This window comes from Anomaloglossus baeobatrachus, chromosome 5 (genome assembly GCF_048569485.1).
Source record: "Anomaloglossus baeobatrachus isolate aAnoBae1 chromosome 5, aAnoBae1.hap1, whole genome shotgun sequence".
NCBI classification, from domain to species: Eukaryota; Metazoa; Chordata; class Amphibia; order Anura; family Aromobatidae; genus Anomaloglossus; species Anomaloglossus baeobatrachus.
The window spans coordinates 143,694,905-143,711,370 of record NC_134357.1 but is presented as its reverse complement, the minus strand read 5'-3'; the positions used below and the strand labels follow the sequence as shown (position 1 = coordinate 143,711,370).

At 42.2% G+C, this 16,466-nt stretch overlaps 1 protein-coding gene across 1 annotated transcript; it reads left to right on the top strand.

Annotated features, from left to right (window-relative positions):
* The first annotated feature begins 291 nt into the window (after window positions 1-291).
* LOC142309795 (beta-microseminoprotein-like) lies at window positions 292-15,637 on the top strand. Its single transcript, XM_075347250.1, has 4 exons — window positions 292-377; window positions 1,274-1,376; window positions 6,043-6,148; window positions 15,389-15,637. Exons 1-4 carry the CDS (start codon window positions 375-377, stop codon window positions 15,498-15,500), a joined length of 324 nt encoding a protein of 107 aa, XP_075203365.1. The 5' UTR covers window positions 292-374; the 3' UTR covers window positions 15,501-15,637.
* Window positions 15,638-16,466: the final 829 nt, after the last annotated feature.

Below are 16,466 nucleotides of genomic sequence, written 5' to 3'. Positions count from 1 at the left end.
TTACTGGCATTACGGTATGTCATAGATTATTTGGCAATCAAATATTGAACGGAATGTTCTGTTCATGAGAATCAAGAAACGTCTGTGCTGCAACTCTACACTTAACACTAAAATGTTGTTTGCTCTGTTTTGTGGACCGATTTGCAAATTGCAGATTATTATCTTCATAGACCAGGTGCTCAGATCACAAGAACAAAACAGTAAATATAATAGCTTAAGTATATATTTGATTTCAACCACCCACAAAAGAATGTGACGTTACACAATTCCAATAAAATTTAAAAAAACAAAAACAAAACATATGATAAACCCCAGTATAAAGCTCAAAACTCAAACGATACTAAGTACAAAGCGCTTACTCACAACTACAGAAGATGGTAAGTCTGTATATAACTGCTCTTATTTATTCCTGCAGGAAGAAAACATATTTGACATTTTGTTGTACAGTGGAACCTTGGTTAACGAGAACAATCCGTTCTGGGAGTGTGCTTGTTAACCAAGTTACTCGTTCAGCAAAGCAAGTTTTCCCATAGGAAATCATTGCAATGCAGACAATTTGTTCCACCACGTGTTAAATGTCCCATACTGGTCCCCTATTGTGTCATTCCACATATGTACAAACACACACAAACACACAAGTGTCGGCGGCGGCATTGGGTCATATAGTGGCCACGCAATCTGTGACAGATCAGCGCAGCTCCTCTCTCACTGACAGGAGCTGGCTGCTGATCTGCCGGGCGGCTGCCGGGCCCCTGACCTCCTGGGCCCGGTCGCAATGGTGACCGCTGTGACCGCGGTAGTTACGCCCCTGGCTATATGCTTTTCTGAAGAGATGAGTTTTCAGGTTGCGTCTGAAGATTTCAGTTGTCTGAGGTAGTGAGTATCAGAGGATGGGGGAGGCTTGGGAGAAATTAGCGAAATAGATTGAGATATGAATATTGATTGAAACATTGAGGTTTGAGGATTGCTGGAATCAGTGCTGTAGATGGAAACTGGCATACCAGAGTATAGGAGAGATGGATGCTGAGATCACAAGTAAATAAATGTTAGATGGGAGAATATATAAAAGAAATGTCATCTGAAAGACTATTTTTAACGTGAACTTAATACAGCTGAACTCAAAGGAGCTTTACAAATAGACCAATATCACAGGTATGGATACTGGAGATTTTACATGATTTACTATTAAGTCAGCCATACACTCGTAACACACCTAATAACAGTATAGAAGACATTGAACAGTTTTCATTAGAATTATTTTTATACCCTTTAGAAACATCTCTTTGTGATTGTGTTTGCTGCTGGGATTTGCCTGACTGTTTGCAATGCATGGTGTTTTAAGGAGTTGCCTGAATTTCAAGGAAAACCTGTAGATGGTAAGTAATAGAATATGCTTATACTGCATCACCTACAGCATACCTGATCAACATTAGAAAGATACTATCAAGAAAAAGCACCCACGCTCAATAAGAACTGTTACAGTAAAAATACTACAATTTTACTACAGCTAAAGCTGGTGGTAGGAGACAAGATCTGTCAGTAGGAGACTAAAACACATATAATCTATATACTACTGCGCTAACTAGCCTGGATAACCATCAAGGGTTAAACAAAAGAAAGAGATCACATACTACATAATCAATAAAGATCATATGAGGGAATTATGTAGCCCCATTTGTCAGTAAGCCTAGGAACATAGATTTGAGAGACACAAAGAGTTATATATATACAGTACACACCAAACGTTTGGACACACCTTCTCATTCAAAGAGTTTTCTTTATTTTCATGTCTCTGAAAATTGTAGATTTACATTGAAGGCATCAAAACTATGAATTAAAACAAGTGGAATTAAATGCTTAACAAAAAAGTGTGAAACAACTGAAAATATGTTTTAAAATCTAGTTTCTTCAAAGTAGCCACCTTTTGCTTTGATTACTGCTTTGCACACTCTTGGCATTCTCTTGATGAGCTTCAAGAGGTAGACACCGGAAATGGTCTTCCAACACTCTTGAAGGAGTTCCCAGAGATGCTTAGCACTTGTTGGCCCTTTTGCCTTCACTCTGCGGTCCAGCTCACCCCAAACCATCTCGATTGGGTTCAGGTCTGCTGACTGTGGAGGCCAGGTCATCTGGCGTAGCACACCATCACTCTCCTTCTTAGTCAAATAGCCCTTACAGAGCCTGGAGGTGTGTTTGGGCTTTTGAAAAATAAATGATGGAACAACTAAACGCAAACTGGATGGAATAACATGCCGCTGCAAGATGCTGTGGTAGCCATGCTGGTTCAGTATGCCTTCAATTTTGAATAAATCCCCAACAGTGTCACAAGCAAAGCACCCCCACACCATCACACCTCCTCCATGCTTCACGGTGGGAACCAGGCATGTAGAGTCCATCCATTCACCTTTTCTGCGTCACACAAAGACACGATGGTTGGATCCAAAGATCTAAAATTTGGACTCATCAGACCAAAGCACAGATTTGACTGGTCTAATATCCATTCCCTGTGTTTTTTAGCCCAAACAACTCTCTTCTGCTTGTTGCCTATCCTTAGCAGTGGTTTCCTAGCAGCTATTTTACCATGAAGGTCTGCTTCATAAAGTCTCCTCTTAACAGTTGTTCTAGAGATGTGTCTGCTGCTAGAACTCTGTGTGGCATTGACCTGGTCTCTAATCTGAGCTGCTGTTAACCTGCGATTTCTGAGGCTGGTGACTCAGATAAACTTATCCTCTGCAGCAGAGGTGACTCTTGGTCTTCCTTTCCTGGGGCGGTCCTTATGTGAGCCAGTTTCTTTGTAACGTTTGATGGTTTTTGCCACTGCACTGGGGGACACTTTCAAAGTTCTTCCCAATTTTTTAGACTGACTGACCTTCATTCCTTAAAGTAATGATGGCCACTCGTTTTTCTTTACTTAGCTGCTTTTTTCTTGCCATAATACAAATTCTAACAGTCTATTCAGTAGGACTATCAGCTGTGTATCCACCAGACTTCTGCACAACACAACTGATGGTCCCAACCCCAATTATAAGGTAAGAAATCCCACTTCTTAAACCTATCAGGGCACATATATATATATATATATATATATATATATGTCAAACAATGTATAAAACATGTAGCCAGCTCACCACAAAGGAGTTCCTCTATGCAATGGTTGGTGTTCACCTTGTGCTCTGCAGGGATCCAGGCAGGGATTATGCCCAAACAAATAGAAATTTAGAAGAATTGGGATCCAGAAAAAAGATGAAATTTCACCAAAGTTCTAAAAATCTTCTTCTTTATTAATCCATTATGTCATACAAAAAATAGAAGGAACTCCAAACAAATAATATGCAATCCAGCAAGGGACTACATGTTTCAGTACTATGCGCCTTCTTCACGTGCCTACTTGAAGTAGGACCGCGAAGAAGGCGCATAGCGCTAAAACATGTAGTCCCTTGCTGGATTGCATATTATTTGTGTAGAGTTCCTTCTATTTTTTGTATGACATAATGGATTACTAAAGAAGATTTTTATAACTTTGGGGTGAAATTTCACCTTTTTTCTGGATCTCAATTTTTCTAAATATATATATATATATATATATATATATATATATATATATATATATATATATATATATAGCTCTACTGGTTCAATTATTTTTCAAATTAAAACATTTGTTTTTATCTATAATATTTATTTCCACATGGTCATTTACCAACATGGGTTCCCATACTTTATACAATCATGGCCAAAAGTTTTGAGAATGCTACAAATATTAATTTTTACAAAGTCTACTGCTTACGTTTTTCTAATGGCAATTTGCATACACTCCAGAGTGTTTTAAAGAGTGATCAGCTTAACAGCAATTACTTGCAAAGTCAATATTGGCTAAGAAAATGAACTTTAACCCCCAAAACACATTTCAACATCATTGCATTCCTTCCTTAAAAGGAGCAGCTAACATTGTTTTAGTGATTGTTCCATTAACACAGGTGTGGGTGTTGATGAGGACAGGGCTGGCGATCAATCAGTCATGATTAAGTAAGAATGACACCACTGGACACTTGAAAAGGAGGCTGGTGCTTGGTATCATTGTTTCTCTTCAGTTAACCATTGTTATCTCTAAAGAAACACGTGCAGCCATCATTGCTCTGCACAAAAATGGCCTAACAGGGAAGAGTATCGCAGCTACAAAGATTGCAGCTCAGTCAACAATCTATCGCATCATCAAGAACTTCAAGGAGAGAGCTTCCATTGTTGCCAAAAAGGCTCCAGGGCGCCCAAGAAGGACCAGCAAATGCCAGGACCGTATCTTAAAACTGTTTCAGCTGCGGGATCGAACTACCAGCAGTGCCGAGCTAGCTCAGCAATGGCAGCAGGCTGGTGTGAGTGCTTGTGCATGCACTGTGAGGCAGAGACTGCTTGAGCAAGGCCTGGTTTAAAGGAGGGCAGCAAAGAAGCCCCTTCTCTCCAGAAATAACATCAGGGACCAACTGATATTCTGCAAAAGGTACAGGGAGTGGACTGGTGAGGACTGGGGTAAAGTTATTTTCTCAGACGAATCCCCTTTTCGATTGTTTGGGACATCTGGAAAACAGCTTATTAGGAGAAGAAGAGGTGAGCGCTACCACCAGTCTTGTCTCATGCCAACTGTTAAGCATCCTGAAACGATTCATGTGTGGGGTTGCTTCTCAGCCAAGGGAATCGGCTCACTCACAGTCTTGCCTAAAAACACAGCCATGAATAAAAAATAGTACCAGAATGTCCTCCAAGAGCAACTTCTCCCAACTGTCCAGGAGCAGTTTGGCGCCCAACAATGCCTTTTCCAGCATGATGGAGCACCTTGCCATAAAGCAAAGGTGATCACTAAATGGCTCATGGAACAAAACATAGAGATTTTGGGTCCATGGCCAGGAAACTCCCCAGATCTTAATCCCATTGAGAACTTGTGGACAATCATCAAAAGACGGGTGGACAAACAAAAACCAACAAATTCTGGCAAAATGCAAGCATTGCTTATGCAAGAATGGACAGCTATCAGTCAGGATTTGATCCAGAAGTTGATTGAGAGCATGCCAGGGAGAATTGCAGAGGTCCTGAAGAAGAAGGGTCAACACTGCAAATATTGACTTGCTGCATTAACTCATTCTGTCAATATAACCTTTTGGTACTCATAATATGATTGCAATTATATTTCTGTATGTGATGTAAACATCAGACAAACACAATTAAAAACCAGAGGGCAACAGATCATGTGAAAATATAATTTTGGTGTCATTCTCAAACTTTTGGCCATGACTGTACATTGCACTTCGAATATTTGCAAATATTCTAATAGCAGCGAGGTATTAGAAAAATATTCGCGAAACCGAATAATCGAAGTATTCGATCATCTCTATACTCGTAACCATGGATACCTAAGCTACTTCAATAGTTGAGTTGAGAGGCATGGTTATATCAAGAAAACTATACGAAATTCCTAATTGGCGGTATTTGCTAATATTATTATTATTATTATTACTACTACACATATTACATATTAGGATAGTATCTTGGAGATCGGATTACATCTTTTAACGATTTGAACCTACTTTAAACATTTTTATCACTATAAATGCTTGTAAAAAAAACTGCGGACAAGAAACTCAAATTCCCATAGACTTTGCTTGAAAAGCAGAACACAACCATTTTGGCATTAAACGCTGCAGTTGAAAAAGCAGCAAAAAAGCAGGTAAAAAGCAAAGTGCGGACATAGCCTTAGCAAAACGCTGCAGAAATGGCAAAAACAATTGACATGCTGCTTCTTTTTCTGCATGGTTTTTGACCAAAAATATGCAAATTAAACGCTGCAGAAAAAAAAGCAAAGTGCAGACAGAAATTCATCTTTTCCCATAGACTTTGCTGGAAAACAAAAACGCATGCGTTTTGGCACAAAAACGCAGCCGCAAAAATGCAGCGGAAACGCGGGTAAAAACGCAAAGTGCGCACATAGCCTTACACTCCTTAAAAAAGTTATAGCATGCTTTCTAAAATGATGTATTTTTCAATTACTTGCAGGTTGTTTTTTCGAGGGTGAAGTCCATAAATTTAACAGTAACTGGGTAACAAAGGATTGTATGAAATGCGAATGTGATTCTGATGGGATGTTGGGCTGTTGTAAAATGTAAGTTAATTATTTTATTTGATAAAAAAATAAATAAAAACTGTAGCCGACCAATATATTTTAAAAAGTATCCAAAATTTCGAGTATACAGTCTACTGGATTCAACTGGTTGTTTGTTTCATGTATTTTTTCATGTTGCTCACTTTGCGCCAACTTATTTTGCATAGCAGCACACAGATTGTTAGGCTATGAACGCGCTTTGCGTCTTTCTAGGTGCATTTTTAAACGCACGTTTTTGCCTTAATTGATTTGGCCAAAGTTGCCTTTTCCAGAAATTTAGCGCTAAAAACGCATGCGTATTTACCACGTTTTAGATGCGTTTGCAGCGCTTTTTCCATGCTTTTCCACCTGCGTTTTTACAGATGTGTTTTGAACATTGAGACACTGCTAAACAAAGTTTAAACAGTCAAACAGAATGAAAAAAGAGGAAAAAAGCCAATACATATATATTTTGAGATTTAATAAAGAAAAAAGTTATATTTCATGAAATTATAGCGGTTTTATAATATTTAATGCTAAAATATCAATAATATCATAATTTTCCTAAATTTAATTGTCGGATTATGTGTGTGTGTAAAGGGACATATTATTCCATTAATTTAATGTTAGAAGCATGCGTTTTGTTTGTCCAAAATGCATGTTTTCTACACCAAAAAAGCAGGTAAAACGCAGGAATTTTGAAGTTTCTTGGTTTTTGCCATTTCTCATTGACTTCAATGTTAGCAAAACGCACCCAAAATGGCAAAAACAATTGATATGCTGCTTCTTTGAACGCATGGTTTTTGCCACTAAATATGAAAATTAAACGCAGCGTTTTAAAACGCAAAGTGCGGACAGGAAATCAACATTTTCCATAGACTATCATGGAAAACCAAGACGCATGCGTTTTGGCATGAAAACGCTGCGGAAATGCAGGTAAAAACGCAAAGTGCGTTCATAGCCTTATGATACCTTTCAGTCTCATTCCCATTAAGGCTCAACATCAAATGTTCCATATGTTCTAAAATGTCACTGCATTGTAAAGCAGCTGCCCATTATCGGGCAGCTGCTGTAGCAGGAAGCCATCTGTCAAAAATAACTGAGTTTCCATAAAGAAGGCAGGAACAATTTATTACCATCTCTGCCATCTAAGAGCTGTGTATACAGTAATTGGAAGCTCAGTTATGTTTGACATTTGGCTCCCTGCTCCAGCAGCTGCTGATAATGGGCAGCTGCTGGATCAGGGAGCGAGCTGTCAAACATAACTGAGCTTCCATACAGAAGGCAGGAACAGTTTATTACCATCTCTGCCATCTAAGAGCTGTGTATTCAGTAATATGAAGTGCTCATGTCCAGTGGCGTAACTAGAGTTGGATGGGCCCCGGTGCAAAGTTTAGACCTGGGCCCCCCCTCCACATACACAGACACTTGGGGTAAGGCATACCTCCCAACTTTTAACCCCTTAACGACCGCGGGCCGTAAAATTACGTCCTAAATGACATAATCTTACTGCCCGCGGTCCTCCGGCGGCAGCATGCCGCGATCGGCACACATCTCAGCTGATTTTCACAGCTGAGATGTGTGCCTGCTAGGCACGAGCAGAATCGTTATCTGCTCGTGCCGATTAACCCCTTATATGGCGCTGTCAATACATGACAGCGCCATTATAAGCGCAATCGCGGTAAAGTTTTACTTACCGCCGAAACCGGAAGTCACGTGACGCGATCACGTGACTCCCGATAGTTGTCATGATAGTACAGGGTCATGTGATGACTCCTGTACTACACATGAATTGGTTTCACTTTCGCTGTGCCCGGGGCACAGCAAAAGAGAAAGACAGCGTATCTGCTGTTTACAGCCTTCCAGCTGTGATCAGCAGATACTGCAGAGCGATCGGAATGCTGATCGCAATAGCCCCCTAGGGGGACTAGTAAAATAAAAAAAAAAAGTAAAAAAATAAGTTTTAAAAAATTAAAAAAAAAACAAAAAAACCTAAAAGTTCAAATCACCCCCCATTCGCCCCATTGAAAATTAAAGGGTTAAAAAAATAAAAAATATACACACATTTGGTATCGCCGCGTTCAGAAACGCCCGATCTATCAAAATCAATTAATCTGATCAGTAAACGGCGTAGCGGCAAAAAAATTCCAAACGCCAAAACGACGTTTTTTTGTCGCCACAACTTTTGCGCAAAATGCAATAAGAGGCGATCAAAACGTAGCATCTGCGCAAAAATGGTACCGTTAAAAACGTCAGCTCGAGACGCAAAAAATAAGCCGTCATTGAGCCTAAGATCCCGAAAAATGAGAACGCTACGGGTCACGGAATATGGCGTAAAACGTGCGCCACTTTTTTCGGACAAACTTCCGATTTTTTTTTAACCCCTTATATAAAAGGAAACCTATACATGTTTGGTGTCTATGAACTCGCACTGACCTGAGGCATCACACCCACACATCATTTTTACCATATAGTGAACACAGTGAATAAAATATCTCAAAAACCATAGTGCTATTGCACTTTTTTTGCAAATTTTTTTCAGCATTTGGAATTTTTTTGCCATTTTCTAGTACACAATATGGTAAAACTGATGGTTTCATTTAAAAGTACAGCTCGTTCCGCAAAAAATGAGCCCTCACATGACCATATTGACTGAAAAATAAAAAAGTTACGTCTCTCAGAAAAAGAATGGCGAAAAAAAAAAACGGAAAGCGAAAAATCGGCCGGTCGTGAAAGGGTTAAAGAAGGAAAAGAAGGGCAAATTTTTAGGCCACGCCCCCTAACCACATTCATTTCACAGTCACGCCCATATCCACTCCCCATCCACACCCATTCAGCATGGACACGCAGGCAGCCGGCGGGCCTCCAGCATGGACACGCAGGCAGCCGGCGGGCCTCCAGCATGGACACGCAGGCAGCCGGCGGGCCTCCAGCATGGACACGCAGGGAGCCACAGTGAGGCGGCCGGTCGCCCACACAGTGAGGTGGCCGGTCGCCTTCACAGACAGGCGGCAGGGGGGCGCCCGCACAGACAGGCGGCAGGGGGGCGCCCGCACAGACAGGCGGCAGGGGGGCGCCCGCACAGACAGGCGGCCGGGGGGCGCCCGCACAGACAGGCGGCCGGGGGGCGCCCGCACAGAAAGGCGGCCGGCCGACCGCACAGACAGGCGGCCGGCCGACCGCACAGAGAGGCTCCGGCCGGGGGTGAGGGGGGGGGGAGGGCGGGAAATCAGCGCTGGGGAGATTTTACTGTACCAGCAGCAGCACAGGCAGCGCTCCTCTCTGTTATGCCACGTCTACTGGGATGGTAGGAGGGAAAAGCAGGGAGGCGGAGAGAGAGTGGGTGGGCGGAGCCCGGGAGCCGGCCGTCCCGGTCGTGGCAACGGGACAAACAACGTAAAGCGTGAAAGTCCCGCTGTATCCGGGACGGTTGGGAGGTATGGGGTAAGGGTAAGGGATAATGACACTGACACTCGGGGTACAGGATAATGACGCTGACACTTGGCTCTCACCCACAGCACCCTGAAATCCCTCTATCAGCACCCAGCTTTCCTATGTTCTGATATTTATCTTGTCCTCAGCACCCAGCTTTCCCATATCAGAGCATGAGAAAGCTGGGTGCTGAGAGATGTATATCAGAACATGGAAAAGCTGGGTGCTGAGAGATGTATATCAGAACATGGGAAAGCTGGGTGCTGAGAGATGTATAGCAGAGCATGGGAAAGTTGGCTGCTGAGGGAAAGAGCCTTTTTCCCTCAGCACAAAACATTTCCATCCCATACTTGTATCTTTGTCCCCCCTGTATAAAGTTCTCAAAATACTATAACAGCCCCCACATAGCCTTCCAAATAATTGTATAAAGGGTCTCACATAACCCTTCATATATTAGAATGCAGATACATAGCCCTCCATATATTATAATGCACCCCCATAATCTTCCATGTATAAAGTAGCCCTTCAATTATAATGCATTTCCCATAGTTCTCCATGTATTAAAATTCACCCCATAGTTCTCCATATATTATACTGCACCACATAGTCCTCCATGTTTTATAATGCACTTCCATAGTCCATGTATAAGGTAGCCTCCATAGTCCTCCATATATTATAATGCAGCCCCCATAGTCCTATATGTATTATAACACAACCCCATAAAACTTCAGATGGTATTATGCAGCCCCATACTCCTCCATGTATAATTCACCCCTATATTCCATGTATAAGGTGTCCCTTCATTTTGTATTATACAGCCCCCCCCGACCTCCATTTTAATGCAGCCCTATAGACCTCCAGTATAATGCAGCCTCATAGACCTCTATGTATATTACACCTCTATATTCAATGTATAAGGTGTCCTTCATGTTTATTATGCAGCCTCACCAGGCCTCCATATATAATAATGCAGCCAACCTCTCCAGGCCTCCATGTATAATATAGCAGCCAGCCTCCCAGGCCTCCATGTATAATATAGCAGCCAGCCTCCCCAGGCCTCCATGTATAATAATGCAGCCAGCCTCCCCAGGCCTCCATGTATAATAATGCAGCCAGCCTCCCCAGGCCTCCATGTATAATAATGCAGCCAGCCTCCCCAGGCCTCCATGTACAGTATCATGCAGCCTCCCCACCCCAGGCCTCCTTGTACAGTATCAGGCAGCCTCCCCACCCCAGGCCTCCTTGTACAGTATCAGGCAGCCTCCCCACCCCAGGCCTCCATGTACAGATGCAGCCTCCCCACCCCAGGCCTCCATGTACAGTATCATCCAGCCTTCCCACCCCAGGCCTCCATGTACAGTATCATGCAGCCTCCCCACCCCAGGCCTCCTTGTACAGTATTAGGCAGCCTCCCCACCCCAGGCCTCCATGTACAGTATCATGCAGCCTCCCCACCCCAGGCCTCCTTGTACAGTATCAGGCAGCCTCCCCACCCCAGGCCTCCTTGTACAGTATCAGGCAGCCTCCCCACCCCAGGCCTCCATGTACAGATGCAGCCTCCCCACCCCAGGCCTCCATGTACAGTATAATGCAGCCTCCCCACTCCAGGCCTCTGACCACCGTGTACTCATATATATATAAAAAAAAAAACAAGTACTCACCGCTCTCCTCCTTCCACTGCTGCTCTGTCCTGACGTCTCCTTGTTCCACTGATGCTGTACTCCCGAGTCCCTGCTCTCCTCCTTCCACTGCTGCTCGTCCTCCCGGTGCTGCGGTCGGCGTCCTCCCTCCCTGCGCTCTGTGCACTCAGCACAGCAGTCGCACAGGAGTGACGTCACCGCACAGGCACAGGGGCAGAATGATGATGCAGAGCGGCGCCGGCCGCTCTTTGCTTCATTATTACTGTGCGCGGTGACGGGGGAGGGGGGCCCCGGTGCCGCCGCTGACATCGGGCAGGAGGGCCCGGTGTCGGGGGCGGCAGCGGGTCATATAGTGGGCGCGTGCACTGTGATAGATCAGCGCAGCTTCTCTCTCACTGAGAGGAGCTGGCTGCTGATCTGCCGGGTCCCCGCGGGCCCCAAACCGCCCGGGCCCGGTCGCGATCGCGACCGCTGCGACCGCGGTAGTTACGCCACTGCTCATGTCATATTATTGCCGGATCTAGGGCGGGAGCAGGAGGTGCTCAGTCCTAGGAGATCTAGTCACATCTGCTATGCAGCTAGGAGACAGCATTTCCACTGTAAGGGTATGTGTGCACGTTGCTTTTTACCTGCTTTTTACCTGCTTTTTTGCTGCTTTTTCTTCTGCGCTGTTTAATGCCAAAATGGATGTGTTCTTCTATTCAAGAAAAGTCTATGGGAATTTGGGTTTCTTGTTCACACTATGTTGTTCAAAATGCTGCCTTTTTGTGGCAGAACTTTGGTCAAAAACTCAGCTTTGCAGTGCAAAACCCAAATGGCAAAAACAATTGACATGTTGCTTCTTTGAAAAGCTGAGTTTTTGACCAAAGTTCTGCCACAAAAAGGCAGCATTTTGAACAACATAGTGTGAACAAGAAACCCAAATTCCCATAGACTTTTCTTGAATAGAAGAACACATCCATTTTGGCATTAAACAGCGCAGAAGAAAAAGCAGCAAAAAAGCAGGTAAAAAGCAGGTAAAAAGCAACGTGCGCACATACCCTAATTGGGGATAATCAGCTCAAATAACAGCAGAAAGTAGGTAAACAAAATTAATGTTGAAATGTCTCGTAAAAAATGTTTTATGACAATATGGGTGACACAATATTATAAATAAATTAATAGAAAAATAAACAAATAAATATTATTTACAAAATAAAAAAAACCAAACTGCTATCAAGCCAGATTGGTTTTACTTACCCCACCCCCATCAGAAAAAAATGTGTCTGGTATATGAATAATAGTAGTTACAGAAAGAGGAACCATTTTGAAAATGTATTTTATTTGTCCTTTGTAATGATAAAAAAATAAGAAAATGTCAAAAACAAATGTAATTCTTTTATTTTTCCCACCAATATCTGCAAAAAATTTAAAAAGAGAGTATGAAAATGAAATATAAATTAAGCCCCATGTATCACAAAAATAACATGCTAAAATTATTTATCTGAATGAGAAAAGTTTTTGCAGTTATTTATACTGCATTTAAAGGAGTTGTCCGACATAAACTCCAAAATAAAAAGTAAGTTAATCTGTGCTGTCTTGTCATATAAAACACCCCCTACATTATTTTTTTGTTTTCTAACTTTTGTTTCTCTTGATTTTTCACTTTATTCTCTGCAGCTCCTTGTTTACATTCAGCACAACCTAACATGACATGTTTGACTGCCAAATAAGGAATAACGTTTGGAACTCCATTCTATGTCTGAACTGGGTGCAAAAACCTAAAAAACATCACTATATGGAGATAAGGTATGCACACCAGTGACTATGTAAGGGGAATACATGTAATAGCATTCACACAGCAGTTTCTGCTATTTCATGTATTCCCCTTGCATAGTCACTGGAGTGCATACCTTATCTCCATATAGTGATGTTTGACTGCCAAACCCACAGTCACAGCTAGCACCGCCCCCGGCCTCAGTGTCCAGCCACACCCCCTGCACACACATTCCCTGTCAGTATTCTCTGCCCCAGCACCTGATAGATAAATGAGCACTAGGTAATAAAAATTATATATAGCCCCTAATGTGAGTCTATAGGACACACACACACACACACACACACACACACACACACACACACACACACACACACACACACACACACACACACACACACACACACACACACACACACACACACACACACACACACACACACACACACACACACACACACACACACACACACCTAGAGTTATATAATATATTATACATAATCCCCCTCATGCACTCTCTTCTCTCCCACTGCACTGTCTCCTCTGCCCCCCAGCACTTCCCTGTCTCTCACCCCCATGAAGTCTCGTCTCTGCCCCCCTGCTGTGTCACCCATGATCTCTTCTCTAGCCCCCCACTCTATCAGCCGTGCACGCTCTTCTCTGGAAATCCCCCCCCACCCGCTCGCTCTCTCTTCTCACCCATGCAGCATGCTGTCTCTTCTCCGTGCTGTGATGATTGCAGTGTCCTTACAGTTGAGCTATACAGAGCTCAGTGCTGTTGTTCGCTGGTGTCAGGTGACATCCCCGCTTCTGACTGTTTTCAGAAGCGAGGAGCACGGGAGGCTGCATTCATCACAGAGACAGCGCACTGGGGAGGGGGGTCACAGTTGCCCAAGCACCATACAACATAATGAGCTGAGGACACTGTTGGGAAAACAGCACTCACAGTCTCCTAGACAGAGAGGGCATCCCTGTGTTTGTCCAGCACATACAGTGCAGAGATAGCAGCGCACAGGAAGGGGGCGGGGCTCATCGCACCATACCCGCCCAGCAGGGCGGCAACATGCAGTGGAAGATTTGCATGTCAACATGGTCCTGCCCATGTTGACATGAAATGACCGGAAGTAGCAAAATCACAGCAGGAGCAGTCACATGACCCCTTTGAGCCTGGGGAGAGGGGCTGACAGCAGGGCAGGTAAGTGGTCACTATCTAATTACCTGCCCCAATGTAGCCCAATAGTGTAAATAAAAAAAGCAAAATAAGCCGGATAACCCCTTTAAGGAAAATTCCCAAAATGTGCCTTGTCCAGAATAAGGGTAAGGCTATGTCCGCACTTTGCGTTTTTACCTGCGTTTCAGCTGCGTTTTGAACTGCAGCGTTTTCATGCCAAAATGTCTTTGTTCTGCTTTTCAAAGTCTATGAGACATTGAGCTTTCTTGTGCGCTTTGCTTTTCTAAACGCTGCATTTAATTTGCATAATTTTGGGCAAAACTTAGCGTTCAAAGAAGCAACATGCCAATTGTTTTTGCCATTTTGGCTGTGTTTTGATAACATTGAAGTCAATGAGAAATGTCAAAATGCATCAAAACTCAAAATTCTAGCGTTTTACATGCTTTTAGGATGCTGAAAACATGCGTTTTGGACTTAGAAAACGTATGTTCTTTGACTAAATATTAATGGAATGATCTGTTCCTTTACACACACACACATAGTCCGACAATTAAAAGATTGAAAATCCATATTTTTTCGTTAATTTTAACATAAATATTAACAAATAGTTAATATTATATTAATTTAATCTAATTTTTGCATAATTTAAATCATGATATTGGTTATCTTTATTTTCCATTTTTTCATAGTGTTTATTTAAAATTAATTTACCAGTTTCTTTATAATCAAAACGCATCTGACTAAAAGCAACCAAAAAGCAGGTAACAAGCTGTCAAAACGCGGTAAAAACGCGGTAAAAAAGCATGCGTATTTACTGTGTTTTTGTGATCCGACCAAACTTTGGCAAAGAAAATTTCTGCTAAAATATGTGTTTTAAACTGCAACTACGACGACGCAAAGTGCGTACATAGCCTTAATGTGGTTAGTAAGACTAACTTAGATGCAAGTAAAATATATCTTTGTACCGTGTTAGCCAGTAGAGATAAAAAAATTGTTTAAAAGAACTGAAGGCCTCAGTGGTTAATACCTTTTAATGGCTAACTGAAAAGATGGTAATAATTGCAAGCTTTTGAAGAGACCTGAGTAGTCTCGAAAGCTTGCAATTATTACCATCTTTTCAGTTATCCATTAAAAGGTATCAACCACTGAGGACTCTCTGTTCTTTTAAACAATTTTTTTTAACTTAGATGCATAATATAAAGCATCGAGTTGCACTTTATACATCTGTTCTAACACACAGCATATATGCTATTTGTACACAGGATCGATTTTCCAATGGTTATTGAAGGAAATGAATGTGAAGTCTTGAGCGACAAAGAGACCTGCACCATGAAATTTGTTTATAGGGATGATCATTCAAAAGAATGCCAATGAAACCTGATTGCTTCCAAAATCATTACCTTTTTAGGAAGTTCAGGTAAAAAATACCCCCCAAAAAAGATGCAGGAAAAGTTCTAGAAACATCTGTAGCAAACTTTATCTTTAAATAAGAAATAAAATTGATAATTGAAGACATTGGTTTTGGGTCTTATTTCTATATCATGCAATGTTTGGAACTCAGGATCGGAAGACAGAAGAAGAGAGCCATCTCATAAAATGAAGACGCAAAACTGAAATCATGACAAAATTTCTGAACTTAATGCATATTATCATTCATGTGTGGTGTCAGACCGGGGTGTCAGGGGCCCACCAGTAACGATGACTCTGGGGACCAACTGATCAACTACATTCACAAATTTTACATAATAATATACTGGGCAGTTTGAAAAATGAATGATGAGATACTTTCTTTGTCTGTACATACTGTAGTGAAACAAGTAGATGAAAAACAATTTTTTTTTTGTCAGCTCATGGAACCACAGCATATGTGAAGTCTGGAGGAGTCCAATCAATCAAGGACGGTGCAGGGAACTTGATTCCGGATAATCAAAAATGAGATAGTATTCTTGGTTTGAAAATTCCCGCAACTCGACCAGGAAATTATAAAAACAACTTTTATTCCATATCTTTAAAATGGTTAAAAACCAAGCATGTTTTAAAAAAACATATGGTTCACCAATGCAGGGAATACGCTTACGCGTTTCGGACTGGAGAGTCCTTAAAACATATGGTTCACCAATTCAGGGAATACACTTACGCGTTTCGGACTAGAGAGTCCTTAAAACATATGGTTCACCAATTCAGGGAATACGCTGACGCGTTTCGGACTGGAGAGTCCTTAAAACATATGGTTCACCAATTCAGGGAATACACTTACGCGTTTCGGACTAGAGAGTCCTTAAAACATATGGTTCACCAATTCAGGGAATACGCTGACGCGTTTCGGACTGGAGAGTCCTT

Bases quoted from the DNA above. Each gene is read 5' to 3' on its own strand.
- LOC142309795 (XM_075347250.1), top strand. The intron at 1,377-6,042 runs GTAAGTAATAGA...AATTACTTGCAG, and splicing joins TCAAGGAAAACCTGTAGATG to GTTGTTTTTTCGAGGGTGAA. The intron at 6,149-15,388 runs GTAAGTTAATTA...ATTTGTACACAG, and splicing joins ATGTTGGGCTGTTGTAAAAT to GATCGATTTTCCAATGGTTA.